The sequence below is a fragment of the Ahaetulla prasina genome, chromosome 4, assembly GCF_028640845.1.
Source record: "Ahaetulla prasina isolate Xishuangbanna chromosome 4, ASM2864084v1, whole genome shotgun sequence".
NCBI classification, from domain to species: Eukaryota; Metazoa; Chordata; class Lepidosauria; order Squamata; family Colubridae; genus Ahaetulla; species Ahaetulla prasina.
Window position 1 is genome coordinate 83,493,327 of NC_080542.1, and position 16,297 is coordinate 83,509,623.

The 16,297-nt window shown below is 35.5% G+C and overlaps 1 protein-coding gene across 1 annotated transcript in view; it reads left to right on the plus strand.

Annotated features, from left to right (window-relative positions):
* The window catches only part of TGM4 (transglutaminase 4), a 103,651-nt gene that overhangs the window by 53,512 nt on the left and 33,842 nt on the right, over nt 1–16,297 (plus strand). Inside the window, exons 8-9 of the mRNA XM_058182072.1 lie at nt 636–774; nt 4,034–4,137. Coding sequence (XP_058038055.1) covers nt 636–774; nt 4,034–4,137 — 243 coding nt within the window. The remainder of the gene's footprint in view (nt 1–635; nt 775–4,033; nt 4,138–16,297) is intronic.

Sequence of the window (16,297 nt, forward strand, 5' to 3'; positions counted from 1 at the left end):
ATTAAAGCCGGCTTTTCTTGGCTTTACGATGTTCAGTACGGAGCCCCTTAATTAGGAGCTCAGCGAAGAGGTGGCGCCACCGGAAGTGACTTTTGTCATTTTCTTAAAATGGTCATAAAATTACTGTTGAGGTCACATACATTTTAGTCAAGTTGAAGTTTTCAGAATAAGATTGAGAATAAACTTTGGGCAGGACAGAAGTGTCCACAGTCCACCAGAGATCTTGTTATTTCCAATGGTACCTAAATCAGAGTTGGCAAAAAATAAAGTCAAGGAAGAAAATTAACTAAGAGAAACCATAGTGCTGGATATAACTGTACTTACTTTGAAAAGCAGTTGAATATTTTCCAGGTTTAACTTCCATTAAGAGACACAATTAATATGGTCTAAACTAGCAGATTCTTCTGACATATAAAGATCTTGTAAAAGTATCATCAAGGTCCATTCAGCACTGTAGCTATTTTACTATAGTTAGATCCCATACTTTTAGTATGCTTTCTTTTGTACAATGAACCATGCCTTTTAAATAGTATTCATACACAATTAAAATCCTACATTATAATAAGCAGTAGTGGTTAATAAAGACAGTAAAGCAGCTTATGAAGTGAGAGCTAACAACTTTCTCTTTGTCTCAGTTATGCGCTGTCTGGGGATTCCATGCAGAAGTGTATCAAATTTTGCTTCAGCTCATGATACAGAGGAAAATCTGAAAGTGGACATTTATTTGGATGAAAAAGGAAGAAAAATAGACTCATTAACAAATGATTCAGTTTGGTAATTATCAATATATATTATTAAGAAATTGTTTTTATTGAAATGCTAATTTATGAAGAAATTAATGGAAAAGGAAAAACTATTATTTTTTATTATGCAGATACAAAGTGAATGAGGGATTCATCATAGTTAGTTTGCTGCTTCATATATAGTACAGTCTTACGAATGATTACCTAGCTCACAGCAATTTCAGCAGGACTGAGACTGGGTCCAGGCCACATGTCTAATGGCACACAAATCATACAACTATAAATTTAAAACAGGAAGGCTGTAAGGGAATATCTATTTGCACTGACAGTGAAATTATTCATCGTGAGGGCAATTGACCTTCTGAACAGAAAATATCATTAGTTTGAAAACAGCAGCAATTCATCCTTGGTAAGTGCTTGTGTGATTACAATTTTATTTTAGAATGTCTAGCTTAGTTTACACTTCTTTTGCAGCTGTCTGTCATGGTGCTCTTTTCAGATTTGGATACTATCTTCTTTGTAAGCAATTTATGTGGTATTAGAATAGAATAGAATAGAATAGAATAGAATAGAATAGAATAGAATAGAATAGAATAGAATAGAATAGAATAGAATTTTTATTGCCCAAGTGTGATTTTATGTGGCCAAATATTATTGCTTATCTAAAGCAGGGATAAAATGTAAAAATGTTTGCTACCAGTTCTGTGGGCGTGACTTGATGGGCATGGCTTGATGGGCATGTGACCAGGTGGGCATGACCAACTCATTGTTAGAACCAGGAGCTGCACATTTTGAAGCACATTATGCCCTTCTGAAGCCCCCACCACTTTGAATTTCCCTCCACCACCGAAGTGAACATTGGAGCCTTCTCTTGCAGAAGCAGAATCCAGGCACAGAAATGGAAAAACGAGGGGGGGGGGAATGGGGAGGAACATAACAGGATAGCCTGTAATCTTACTTTTTCAGAGTTTTTATCTGTATATAAGCAAAAAGGCCATGTATAGTGGAATTCAGTGCATGACTAAAGGAATGGTGTAAAACATTAGGTTTTTGTTATGTTAATCATGATGTTTGATGTTGACCTGATGAAAAGTTTACAAAAGGGATGGTTTACATTCATCACAGAAAGGGACTGAGTTATTTAGTACTAAATTCGTTTTCTGGAGAATTATTTAAATTGAATAATGGGGACAGAATTGATACAGAACATTTCTGTCCCCAGCAACCCAAACCAATAGAGTTCTCAGTGTTTCTAATATAGATGTTTGTGCAATTAAGAATATTAAGATTGATATTTAAAAAAACCAAGTGTGGCAGTATGTACAATACCATGTGCACTAATCAAATAGGTGGTAAGGCTCAAGAGGAACTCAGACACAAAACAGGTAATGTAGAAAGCAAACACAGGGTCAGTCAAAAAGGACTCAAATGCCTATACCCCGATGCATAAAGTATGAGGAATAAATAGGATGAACTAGAAATCTAAGTACATGAAGGGAGCTATGATATTGTTGCCATTACAGAAATTTGGGTTGAAACCTACGAATGGAATATATAATTAGAGGGACTTAAATTTCATTTTAGAAGCAGATCTAATAAAAGAAGAGATGGAGTTACCCTATATATAAAAAATAAGTATATCTCTATAGAAAGTTCTACATTTAGTCAAGAAAAACCAAATGCATAGGTATAGAATAGGTGGTACCTATCTCAATAATCCTGTTTTCCCGAAAATAAAACTATTCCAAAAATAAGCCATAGCATGTTTTACACATGCACCTAATATAAGCCCTACCTCCAAAATAAGCCCTACTTAAGAGCCTGCACAGCCGGCTAGCCACCCATTCTGTCTGGTTGCTCACAGACATGGTGGACCTGTCCCTTGTGCCCTGCATTGACTTATGCAAGGCGAGGCAGGTGTCGGGCATGGATAGTCTGGCTGTGGGGGTCCTAAAGTAAGCTAGTGTAGGATGCATTGGGCAGCTTCACCTCCTGCCTCACTGCACCAGGTAGCTTCCTGCCCCGCCACGAACAAGCAGAAATGGGCCTCCCGTCCATGGAAAAAAAATAAGATACCTTCTGAAAAACAGCCCTAATGCTTATTTTAGGGCTCAAAAGCAAATATGACCAGGTCTTATTTTCGGGAAAACACAGATATCTCTCTCAGTTCCTATGGGTAGTCGTAACTGAGAGAGATATCTTGGAGTCTTAGTGGACAATTACTTAAATATGAGCCAGCAGTGTGCAGCAGCTGCCAAAAAAACAGAATACAGTCTTAGGCTGTATTAACAGAAAGATAGAATAAAGATCATGTGAAGTATTAATACCACTTTATAATGCCTTCCCAAGACCACACTTGGAATATTGCATTAAGTTTTGGTTGCCACAATATAAAATGATGTTGAGATTCTAGAAAGGGTGCAGAAAAGTGCAACAAAGATGATTAGGGGACTGATGACTAAAAACATACAAATAACAGTTGCAGAAATTGGATATGTCTAATTTTAAAAAGGACAAGGAGTAATACAATAGCAGTATTCTGATCTCTAAGGGGCTGCCACGAAGAGGGGTCAGCCTATTATCCAAAATGACTGAGGCAGAACAAGAAGCAATGGATGGAAACTAATCAAGGAGAAAACCAACCTAGAACTAAGTAGAAATTTCCTGACAAAACAAATAATCAGTGGAATGAGTTGCCTCCAGAAATAGTGGGTGTTCCAACATTGGAGGTTTTTTAGAAGAGATTGGACAGCCGTTTGTCTGAAATGGTATAAGGTTTTCTGCTTGAGCAGGAGGTTGGACTATAAGGACCTCCAAGGTCCCTTCCAACTCTGTTATTCTATTAACTTTAGATTTGAATCGAAATGGCAATTAATTTGAGATCCAAAATTGCTACTTTAAAAAAAACTATTACTCTTTTTATGTTTCCTAAAATGCTATTCATGAAGGTCTGGAGATTTTCTTATGTTCTAGAAGATGAATGAACAGCGAGAATAAATCTTTGCTGCCTACTTAAGCCCTACACTTTGTTACACAAAAGGTTCATTCAAAGAATTCAAAACCATTTTGGTATTAGACTAGAGAAAGACGTAATATAATCTACTGTGTCCTTATAATTTTCATCGAGGTGGACCATAAACCTCATATAACTTCCAATGCATCTGAAGGATATCAGTTGGGGGTAAAGCTGTTCTAAGAAAGCGTGAAACACTGTTGACGTTTACAAAATAAATGAAACAGCTATAATTTTGTATCTTTATTTGGAACTCTTAATACTTATCTGCATGTAGGAACTTTCACGTATGGAATGAGGTCTGGATGAAAAGACTGGACTTGCCCAATGGCTTTGATGGCTGGCAGGCAATTGATGCCACACCTCAGGAAAGAAGCCAAGGTAGGATGCCAGATATGCGCACAAGCAAATGAAAAGTTAGTATTTGGTTATATTTAAAATCTATTAAATTTGTCCTCTCACAATTCATTTACTTTATGCCACATGCATGTATAATAAAATTGTGCATATTTTACTTATATAATGAAATGTACTATTAACTTTAGTTTTATAGATAAGCAGGTATAGTGAAGTGAAACTATAGAAGGATTGTGCAATAGGAGATGCGGCAAAACAGATCTAAGTGACTTGGTTCCCATGGGAAAAAAATGTTATTCAGAAATGTAACTTAAGATCTGAGGAATGAAGGATATGAACATCATTCATGCTGACTTGGACTGCTGGGAGTTGCACTTTAGCACCAGCCCAAGAACTTCTATCTTTCTCTATCTTTTCTATACAGAGTATACATCTTTTTTTAAAAAAATATTTTTATTAAAATATTGTTTTTTAAAAAACAAAAAGAAATTTTAACACTTTTTTCTTTTCAACAGTTTTACATTGGTAACTATACTTATACATTTTTTCTCTCTAATCCTAATGTATCTTTTATACATATATTTCTAATATATATATATATATATATATATATATATATATATATATATATATATATATATATATATATATATGTTTTCTGAGGTTTTCACGGTGTTTGTATGTAGGTCTTTGGTTGTTCGGGTTTTCTCCCACAGAAATTGGAAGTGTCTTGGCGACGTTTCGACGAAGTCTCATTCGTCATCTTCAGGCTTCAGCTTCGTGCTTCTGGGAGCAATGTGTGATTGCAGCTGTTTCTTCCTTTTTAACTGCTAGTGGGGGTTTGAACTGATTGGGTGGGAGCTTGGCTGTGCTCTGATTGGATGGGGTTTTTTTGTGCTCTGATTGGCTGGGGGTGAGAGTGTGTAGTTAGTGAGAGTGTGTAGTTCGGTTTTTAGGTGTTGTTCGTCAGCTAAGCGTTTTGTTCTGGAGATGAGTGTCTTGGCCTCCCCAAGCACATCCTAGATCTTACCAACCACTGCCTATCCAACACATACTTCATTTATAAAGGACAAAAATACAAACAAATAGAAGGAGCACCCATGGGATCACCCCTCTCACCTGTCATTGCCAACCTCTACATGGAACACTTTGAAACCCAAGCTCTAAAAAAATCTGATCACAAACCCAAACTCTGGCTCAGACACCTTCATAATCTGGCCACACGGGAAAGAAAAACTTGACAACTTCCTCACACACATCAATAGCCTACACCCAAAAATACAGTTCACCATGGAAACAGAAGTTAACAACCAACTTCCCTTCCTAGATGTCTTAGTTTACAGGAAACCCAATGGCTCCCTAGGACACACCATCTACCAAAAGAAAACACACACAAACCGCTATCTGCACGCACTCTCACACCACCACCCAGCACAGATCAACGCCGTAGCCAAGACACTCATCTCCAGAACAAAAAGCTTAGCTGACGAACAACACCTAAAAACTGAACTACACACTCTCACTAACGTACTAACATCCAATGGATTCCAGAGAAATAAGATTACCAAACTAATCCAAAAAGAACCCCCCACTAAAATCCAAGACAGACAACAAGAAAATGGCACAGCCCTCCTCCCATATATAAAAGGCACCACAGACAGAATCAGCAAGATCCTCCACAAACACAACATCAAGACAGCATTCTGCACAAACCGAAAAATATCCACCATCCTAGGAAACCCCAAAGACAAAATTGAGTTAGAAAATAAAGGAGTATATGAAATCCCATGCACCGCCTGCCCCACCACATACATTGGACAAACCAACAGAAGAAGAAGTGCATGCATTGAAGAACACAAGAACTCAGTCAAAAAAGAGGAACCAACTTCTTCCCTGGTCCAACACCTTAAAGCCACAGGACACGATATTGACTTTAAAAAGACCAGAACTATCACCAAAACTGAACACTTTAACAACAGAATAATCAGAGAAGCCATCGAGATAGAAAAACGCCCACACAGCATGAACAAACGAGATGATACCTCCCACCTACCAGCCATTTGGAAACCCGCCTTATTGACAAACGAGTCACTAACACAAGGAATGACACCAGACCCACACTCACGAGGTCCACACAGGATGTCACCACCATACATCTACCCAGAAAGCAGACCCAAACCCACACTGATCAGGAAGCACGACCAAGGATCAGAAGCCAGACCGCAGCTGCAACATTAGCCATTTCAAACCCCTCCAATCCATACATGCAGCAGACTGACACCCACTATGAAGATGTAATACGACCACGAACACGAAGCCAAACAACAGCAATGCAGCTCACCAGCTCAAATCCCCCTGCAACTCAAACTAATCTGAGCACAACCAAGCCCCCACCCAAACAGGACACACCCCCAGCCAATCAGAGCACAAAAAAACCCCATCCAATCAGAGCACAGTTCAAACCCCCACTAGCAATTAAAAAGGAAGAAACAGCTGCAATCACACATTGCTCCCAGAAGCACGAAGCTGAAGCCTGAAGATGACGAATGAGACTTCGTCGAAACGTCGCCAAGACACTTCCAATTTTACGCGGGAGAAAACCCGAATAACCAAAGATCTACACACACACACACACACACACACACACACACACACACACACACACACACACACATATATATATATATATATATATATATATATATATATATATATATATATATATATTCTGACATAAATGTGTACACAATTCCCTTACAACAATTTTTGTTTCCTCCTATTTAATCTCCATTATTTAATCTTTCCTTGTCTTTTTTCTTTTTCCTCCAACCATTTATACCATTTCTCCCATACTAGGTAATATTCTGTTTCCTCTTTTCCTTGTATCTCCTTCGTACATACATTTCCGTATATTCCAAAACTTTTCTAATTACATTATCTTCAATTAGTATATTATTGTTTTTCCAATACTGTGCGTAAACTATTTGTGCTGCTGTAATTATATGAATAATTAAATACTGTATTTCTTTTTCATATGACCCTGAAAGTATTCCTAGTAAAAATGTTTCTGGCCTCATTTCTATATTTTGTTTAATTATTTCTTCTAGTTGTGATTTAATTTTGTTCCAATATTGTTTTGCTTTGTTACAGGACCACCACATGTTGTAATATGTTCCTTTTTGCTGTTTGCATTTCCAACATAATGGCGAGGTATTGGGGATCATCTTTGCCAATTAGCTGGTGGCAAGTGCCACCTATAGAACATTTTGTACATGTTTTCTTTATAGGGTACAGATATTGTTAATTTATAATTTTTGTTCCATAATTTCTCCCATTTTTCGCCCAAATTATCATATTTTCTTTGACTTCCTCCTCTTCCAATTTGTATCTTAATAAATAATTATAAATTTTTGATCAATTTGTCTTCTGTGCCTTGAAGAACTTTGTCCAATTCATGTACTTCTTTTTGAAATTCATATTGTATCAAATCCGTCTTATATCTAGATTTTATTTGCATATACATATATATATATATGTATATGTATATGCAAATATACATATACATATATATATATATATGTATATGTTTTCTGAGGTTTTCACGGGTGTTTGTATATAGGTCTTTGGTTGTTCGGGTTTTCTCCCGTGTAAAATTGGAAGTGTCTTGGCGACGTTTCGACGAAGTCTCATTCGTCATCTTCAGGCTTCAGCTTCGTGCTTCACACACATATATATATGTGTGTGTGTGTTTGTGTGTGTGTGTGTGTGTGTGTGTGTATATACCTCTGTGTATATATATGTGTATATATATGTGTGTATATATGTGTGTATATATATGTGTATATACGTGTATATATATGTGTATATATATATGTATGTATATATATGTGTGTATATATGGGCCTCTGTGGCTTAGACTGTTAATGCAGTCTGTTATTAACAGCAGCTGCCTGCAATTACTGCAGGTTCTAGTCCCACCAGGCCCAAGGTTGACTCAGCCTTCCATCCTTTATAAGGTAGGTAAAATGAGGACCCAGATTGTTGGGGGCAATAAGTTGACTTTGTATATAAATATACAAATAGAATGAAGACTATTGCTAACATAGTGTAAGCCGCTCTGAGTCTTTGGAGAAGGGCGGGATATAAATGTAAATAAATAAAATAAAAATAATAATTATATATATATATATATGTATAATCCAACCTCCCATCATCCAAAACTAGGCACGCAAGCCCCTAACTTCATCTATAACAACTACTGTTGACCTTAAATGCAAGCTATTTAGTACAAGAAGCCTTGTAAACAAAATAAAATATCATGAAATCCATAGAGGAGGTGGTGTTGCTATATTCTACAAAAAGTCTCTACATCTAAAAATATTCAAGTTACACTGGAACTTGCTCCTCCTGAGTCCATCGTCTGCAACCTGTCCTTAAATACCACATTTTGATTCTTACTTTGTTACAAAGCCCAAGATTATGACATCGAACATGCAAACAAATTAACTTCACTACTAACTAGACAGCCTCCTGCCCACACACAATAATCTTTCTTGGTGACATTAACTTACCACTTATTAATTGGACCCTAAATGAATGTTCAACTGAACCTATATATGCAACCCTGTACAATACTGTAACTAATATTATTCAACTAGTAACTAACAACACTAGACTCATCTTGATCTCATCTTCTGCAACAGTTTAAATTCAATTTGTGGACTACAAGTAAAAGAATCATTCTCCAACAGCGACCACAGCATGATTGACTTTTGTCACAACTTACGCCCTCTCAAAAACCATCATAATGATGGGATTCCCTGTTATAACTTTTAAAAAGCTAACTATGATCTCATAGACAATGAACTCTCATATCTTGATTGCCAAATTCTATTCTTTGGCTGTAATACTGCTGATGACCATTACAACATTTTCTTGCGCGAAGTCAAAAGAATCATTAAACTTTATATACCACTAATATCCCACAAAATCAGAAAAAATAAACTACCAATTACAATAAGGAAACAATCCAGAAAAAAAATCTTTGGTGAAAAAAAAACACTATGTAGCTAATTTCCTAAACTGCTATAAAAATCTATGCCAACAAATAAAGACTGAATGCACCAATTATCACATCAAGTGGGAAGAAAACTTTCTACATACAAAATCCACCCGTGCCTTCTATAATTTTTTAAACAACAAACTTAAAGACTCGAGATCCATCCCATCCTGTATTGACAAAACCATTAAAGCCAATCTCTTTAGCACGTTCTTTAGCTCAGTCTTTGTAAACTGCAACAACACACACCCAATATTTCCCAGCCATAGTACAGACAATTACAATTATTACAGTGATCTTATACATATTGATTTTACAGAAGACAACATTGAAAATATACCACGCAATCTAAAACTGTCTATTGGACCTGATGGACTATGTGCATACTTCTTAAAAAAGCTTTCCACTTCAATTGCAGAACCTCTAAGCATAATTTTTGAAAATCTTTCAGTACCAGCAGCTTGCCCTAGCAATGGTCACAAGCCAAGGTCATACCTATCTTCAGAAAAGGAGACCCTAGCCTAGTTGAAAATTACAGACCAATCTCTTTATGTTGCGTCACCTGCAAAGTCATGGAATCAATCATTAACCAAGCTATTACCTCCATCTAGAGACAAACAATCTACTTCCCATCAAACATTTGGTTTCAAAAAAAATTTCCTGAAATCTACAACTACTATATTGCAAAAACATGTGGACAACACATCTCAATCAGGGCAAAGCAATAGACGCAGTTTACATAGACTTCTGTAAAGCTTTTGATTTGGTGGTACTTGACAAATTACTTCTAAAACTAAAATCCTATGGCATTTCTGGACTCCTACATAAATGGATAGCTGCCTTCTTGTCAAGCAGACAACAAGTGATCAAAATAGGAAGCGCTCTATCAAATCCTGTACCTGTTAATAGTGGTGTTCTCCAAGGTAGTGTTTTAGGTCCAACACTCTTCATACTTTACATAAATGACCTTTGCGATCATATTAAAAACAACTGTGTTCTCTTTGCTGACAATGTTAAACTATTCAACACTACAGACAATGCAACTACCCCAAAAAGACCTTGACTATGTGTCAGATTGGTCTAATAAGTGGCAACTTCAAATCTGAACCAACAAATGCTTTGTCTTGCACATTGGCAAAAAAAATCAAAACATAAAATACAAATTAGATGAACATGACCTTATAGATGACCCTCACTCTGTCAAGGACCTTGGAATACTTATTTCTAAAGATCTAAGTGCCAGAGCCCACTGTAACAACATTGCCAAAAAGGCACTAAGAGTTGTTAACCTAATCTTGCGTAGCTTCTTCTCTGGTAATATTGTACTACTAACTAGAGCATACAAAACTTTTGCTAGACCAATTCCTGAATACAGCTCATCTGTCTGGAATCCGCACTGCGTATCAGACATAAATACAATCGAGAGAGTCCAGAGATATTTTACAAGAAGAGTCCTCCACTCCTCTACCTGCAATAAAATACTTTATGCCACCAGACTCCAAATTTTGGGCTTAGACAATTTAGAACTATGCCAACTTCAGTCTGACCTAAGCATAGTACATAAAATTATCTACCACAATGTCCTACATGTCAATTACTACTTCTGCTTCAACCACAACAATACACAAAATAATAGATACAAACTCAAGGTAAACCGCTTCAAACTCGATTGCAGAAAATATGACTTCAGTAACAGAGTAGTCAAGGTCTGGAATGCACTACCTGACTCTGTAGTTTCTTCCCCAAATCCCCAAAACTTTAAGCTTAAACTGTCTGCTGTTGACCTCACCCCATTCCTAAGAGGTCTCTAAGAGGCTTGCATAAGTGCACCTGCATATCTACCATCCCTGTCCTAATATTCCTTTTTTACTTACTCTTTTCACGTATCCAAACTATGTTTATATTTTTACCTGTTATCTTACATAAGATTCTATTTATATAATAAATAGAATCTAACGGCAAAGAATGTAACAATGAAACAGTTAGAGCAAACCTCTTTAACACATTCTTTGGCTCAGTCTTTGTTAACAGTGATGGCACATATCCAAAATTCCCTAATTGTACCAACAATGAGTACAACGACTTAACACATATAGACTTCACAGAAGATAATATTGAAAAAGCTCTTCGCAAACTGAAACCATCTTTATCTATTGGGCCTAATGGACTATGTGCATACTTCTTAAAAAAAGAAGTATATTATTCCACTAATATAGCAGAACCCTTAAGCATAATCTTTGATAAAGCTTTCATGACTGGGTCCCTTACCAAACTTTGGTCTCCAGCCACAGTCATCCTTATCTTCAGAAAAGGAGATCCCAGCCTAGTTGAAAATTACAGATCAATCTCTCTATGCTGCGTCACCTGCAAAGTAATGGAATCTATCATCAACCAATCCATTACCCTCCACCTAGAAACAAACAACCTACTCTCTACTAAACAATTTGGTTTCAGAAAAAAATTATCATGTAACTTACAACTTCTCCACTGCAAAAACATATGGACTACTAATCTTGATCAAGGCAAAGCAATAGATGCAATCTACATAGACTTCTGCAAAGCTTTTGACTCAGTAGTACATGATAAACTTCTCCTAAAACTAAAATCCTATGGCATTTCAGGACCTCTTCATAATTGGATATTGCTTTCCTGTCAAACAGACAACAAGTGGTCAAAATTGGCAATGCTCTATCAAATCCTGTTCCTGTCAAAAGTGGCGTTCCTCAAGGCAGCGTTCTTGGACCAACGCTCTTCATACTATACATAAATGATCTCTGTGACCATATCTCAAGTTATTGTGTTCTGTTTGCTGACGATGTCAAACTATTTAACACCACCAACAATACTACTACCCTTCAAAAAGACCTTGACTTTGTATCCGATTGGTCTAAAACTTGGCAACTCCAAATCTCAACCAGCAAAGGCTCAGACTTACATATTGGAAAAAAGAACCCAAACACTAAGTACAAGCTTGTTGGACATTACCCTGTTACCTCCACCCTGTTAAAGATCTTGGAGTTTTCATATCAAATGATCTAAATGCCAAATCCCACTGCAACTACATAGCAAAAAAGGCTCTAAGAGTTGTAAACCTAATTTTGCGTAGCTTCTTTTCCAAAAACTCTACACTACTAACCAGAGCATACAAAACATTTGCTAGATCTATTCTTGAATACAGCTCACCTGTCTGGAATCCATACCATATCTCTGACATTAATACAACTGAACGAGTCCAGAAGTATTTTACAAGAAGAGTTCTCCGCTCCTCTGTAAACAACAAAATACCTTATACCACCAGACTTGAAATCCTGGGATTAGAAAACTTAGAACTCCGCCGACTCCGACAAGACCTGTGTTTAACACACAGAATCATCTATTGCAATGTCCTTCCTGTTAAAGACTACTTCAGCTTCAATCGCAATAATACAAGAGCAAACAATAGATTCAAACTTAATGTTAACTGCTTCAATCTTGATTGCAGAAAATATGACTTTTGTAACAGAGTTGTTAACACTTGGAACACACTACCTGACTCTGTGGTCTCTTCTCAAACTCCCAAAAGCTTTAACCAAAAACTGTCTACCATTGATCTCACCCCATTCCTAAGAGGACTATAAGGGACGTGCATAAGAGCACAAAAGTGCCTACTGTTTTTTGTTTTTTTTTTTGTTTACATTTATACCCCGCCCTTCTCCGAAGACTCAGGGCGGCTTACAATGTATAGGGCAATAGTCTCATTCTATTTGTATATATTTACAAAGTCAACTTATTGCCCCCCCAACAATCTGGGTCCTCATTTTACCTACCTTATAAAGGATGGAAGGCTGAGTGAACCTTGGCTCGAACCTGCAGTAATTGCAGGCTTTGTGTTCTTAATAACAGGCCTTACCAGGCAGAGCTAAACCGGCCCCTGTTCCTGTCCTATTGTTTCCTTTCATTATATATATGCTTATATGTTGTATAGTTGTTTCATGCTTATGCTTATATTTACTGTTGTGACAAAATAAAATAAAAATAAATAAATAAATAAATAAATAAAATATAAGGCCACCAATCAATGTCTGTACCCTGTTTTTTTAATTTCTGCCTTGTTTTCAGTTCCCCTTGACTATTTAACACATCTTTGTATCTTTTCATTTTGTCAATGTCTAATGCTTTTGGGTAGATTTGTGCCTCCCTTGTGGATAACCATTCCGGAATTTTATCATAATGATTCTTTTTTACCCCTTGCCATGTCTGTAGAAGTTCTTCTCTAATTAAATGTCATTGAAAATATCTATGTTGTCTACTTTTTCCCTCCCATAGAAATGTGTGCCACCCTCTTTGTAAATCATGTCCCTCTAATGTTAAGATTCTTCTATTTTTTAATTCCATCCAACCCTTAATCCATATTAATGATGTTGCTTTGTAGTAAGTTTCCCAATTTGGAAGTCCAAATCCTCTCTTCCTCTACTATCTTGTAATGATTGTATTTTGATTCTTGTTTTTTTCCCCTGCCAAATATAATTCACTATAAGTTTGTTTAGGTCTTTAAATCCCCCCCCCCAAATTTTATAGGTATTACTTGGAATAGAAATAGTATTCTTGGTAGCACATTCATTTTAACTGATTATATTTTCCCTAGAAAAGATAATTGTAATTTGCTCCAAGTTTCCAAATCTTTCTTTATCTGTTGTGTTAATTTATTATAATTGTCTTCTTTGATTGACGAACCTTTATTTGTTAGCCATATTCCTAGATATTTTTTTTTTTTTGTCGTTTGTATACCCATTCTGTCTTCTAATTCATTCTCCTGCTGTTTTGTAAGATTTTTCGTTAATGCCTTTGTTTTGAACCTATAAATTTTAAGTCCGGCTACCTTCCCATATTCTTCTATTTGCATTAATAATTTGGGTTCTGTCAGTATTGGTTGTTCTAAGATGAAGACCAGGTCATCAGCAAAAGCTTGCAGTTTGTATTCCTCTTTTTTTACTTTCAATTCTTTTACTTCATTATCGCTTCTAATTTTATTTAACAGTATCTCTAATGTTAAAATAAACAATAAAGGGGATAAAGGGCATACCTGTCTCACTCCTTTTGTAATTGTGAATTGTTCAGTTATATCTCCATTTATTGCTATCTTTGCTATTTGGGTTGTGTATATTTTCTTTATCATATTTGTAAATTTATCTCTAAATATCATATTTTCTAGTTGTAAAGTAAGGAATCTCCAATTTGAATTGTCAAAAGTTTTTTGTGCGTCCAAGAATATTAATGCCGTTTGTTTGTCTGGGTTTGCTTCATAATATTCTAATACATCTATAATAATTCTCATGTTGCTTTTTATTTGCCTTTTTGGCATGAAGTCGTTCTGGTCAGGATGGATATATTAATTTATTACTATTTTTAGTATTCTGAAATTATCAATGTAAATAATTTATAATCTACATTTAATAGCGATATGGGTCTATAGTTTTTGATTTGGAGCTGATCTGTCTCTTCTTTTGGAATAAGCCTAATAATAGTTTCTGTCCATGAATTGGATATTCTGGCCTTCAAAAGTGCTTTGTTAAAGATTTCTAGTAAAATTTTGTCTAATGGTTGTTGACATGTCTTATAAAATTCTGCCGGGAGTCCGTCTGGACCTGGTGTTTTGTTGTTTTTCTGTTTTCTCCTTGCCTCCATTAATTCTGTCATGCTAATTGTCCCATTAGGTATCTCCCTCTGTGTCTCCTCTAATTTGATTATATCTATTTTGTCTAAATATCGTTTAATATCTTCTTCGGGTATATTCTCTTGTTCATATAGGTTTTGTTATCATTTTGTTTCTCTTTTTCTTTTTTCAATTTGTATGCCAGCTGTTTTGTTTGCATGTTCAAAGTGGTTTTGCTTTGCAAATTTAATTTTCTGTGCCATCTCTGTTTGTGTGGTCAGATTAATTTTATGTTTTATCAAATCTATTTTTCCTTTAATCTTTTTGTTTTGGGGTTCATTCTGCAGCTCTGACTCCCATTTTTTGAGTTCTTTTAACAAATTATCTCATTCTTGTTTTTTGTTTTTATTTTTCTTTACTGTGTAAGCAATTGTTAGACCTCTTATGTATGCTTTTGCAGTGTCCCAAAGGTTTTGGAATGATGTTTCTTCTTTTGTGTTTATCTTAAAAAATATATTTATTTCATTTTCAATCATTTGGACATATTCTTTATCTTTTAATATTTCTTTATTCATCAGCCACCTTTTTCTTTTCCTTTGGCCTTTCCATGTTACTCGTAATGGATTATGATCCGCCAATATGTTTGACATTATTTCCATTTCTTCTACATCTTTTCTAAGTTCTGACTCCATCCATACCATATATATCCTTTTTTTCCCCAGCCACTTGTATATTCCTTCAAATTTCATAAGTCCATTTCTTAATTTACAATCCAGCTTCTCAAATTCAAATTTTCATCACTTATATATTTCTTCAATTGTCATAAGATTTAATATCCAATCTTCCAATACTACTCCATCAATCAAATATCATTTCAAATAAAATCTCTCAAATATAGTATTCATCCACAATATAACAGTAAACAGTTAAAATCATTACATCCACATTATCTAAATTCATAAATTTCACTTTCCATCCTTCACAATTGAATAATATCATCCCATAGATTTATACCATACGAATAGCAAATAACAAAAATCCTATAATTTATATCCTAAACAAATCAATTCCAAAAATTAACCATAATCATCATATTCACATCTTAAACATTCCTCCCCTCTCCCATTCTATTTTCCATCATTTCCAAACCAATTAACTTAGCATCTAACAACAAAGGATTCCCACTCTTTAAAACATTAATATAAAAATGTCTCGCTTTCATAACTGAATTAAGAAAATACTTTCTGCCTCTAAAATTCACTGACAAACCCATTGGGACTTCCCATCTAAAATATATCTGATGTTTCTTAAACTCATCCACTAAAAAAGCAAATTCTCTTCTTTCTTAACATTTTAGGAGGAATTTCCTTCATCATTTTTATATCTTGTCCCAATATTTGGAATTTATTTTTATAAAAGGCTTGCAAAATTTCGTACCTAACCTTTTTAGTTGTAAAATAAATAACCACATCCCTCGGTACTCTATTTTGTCT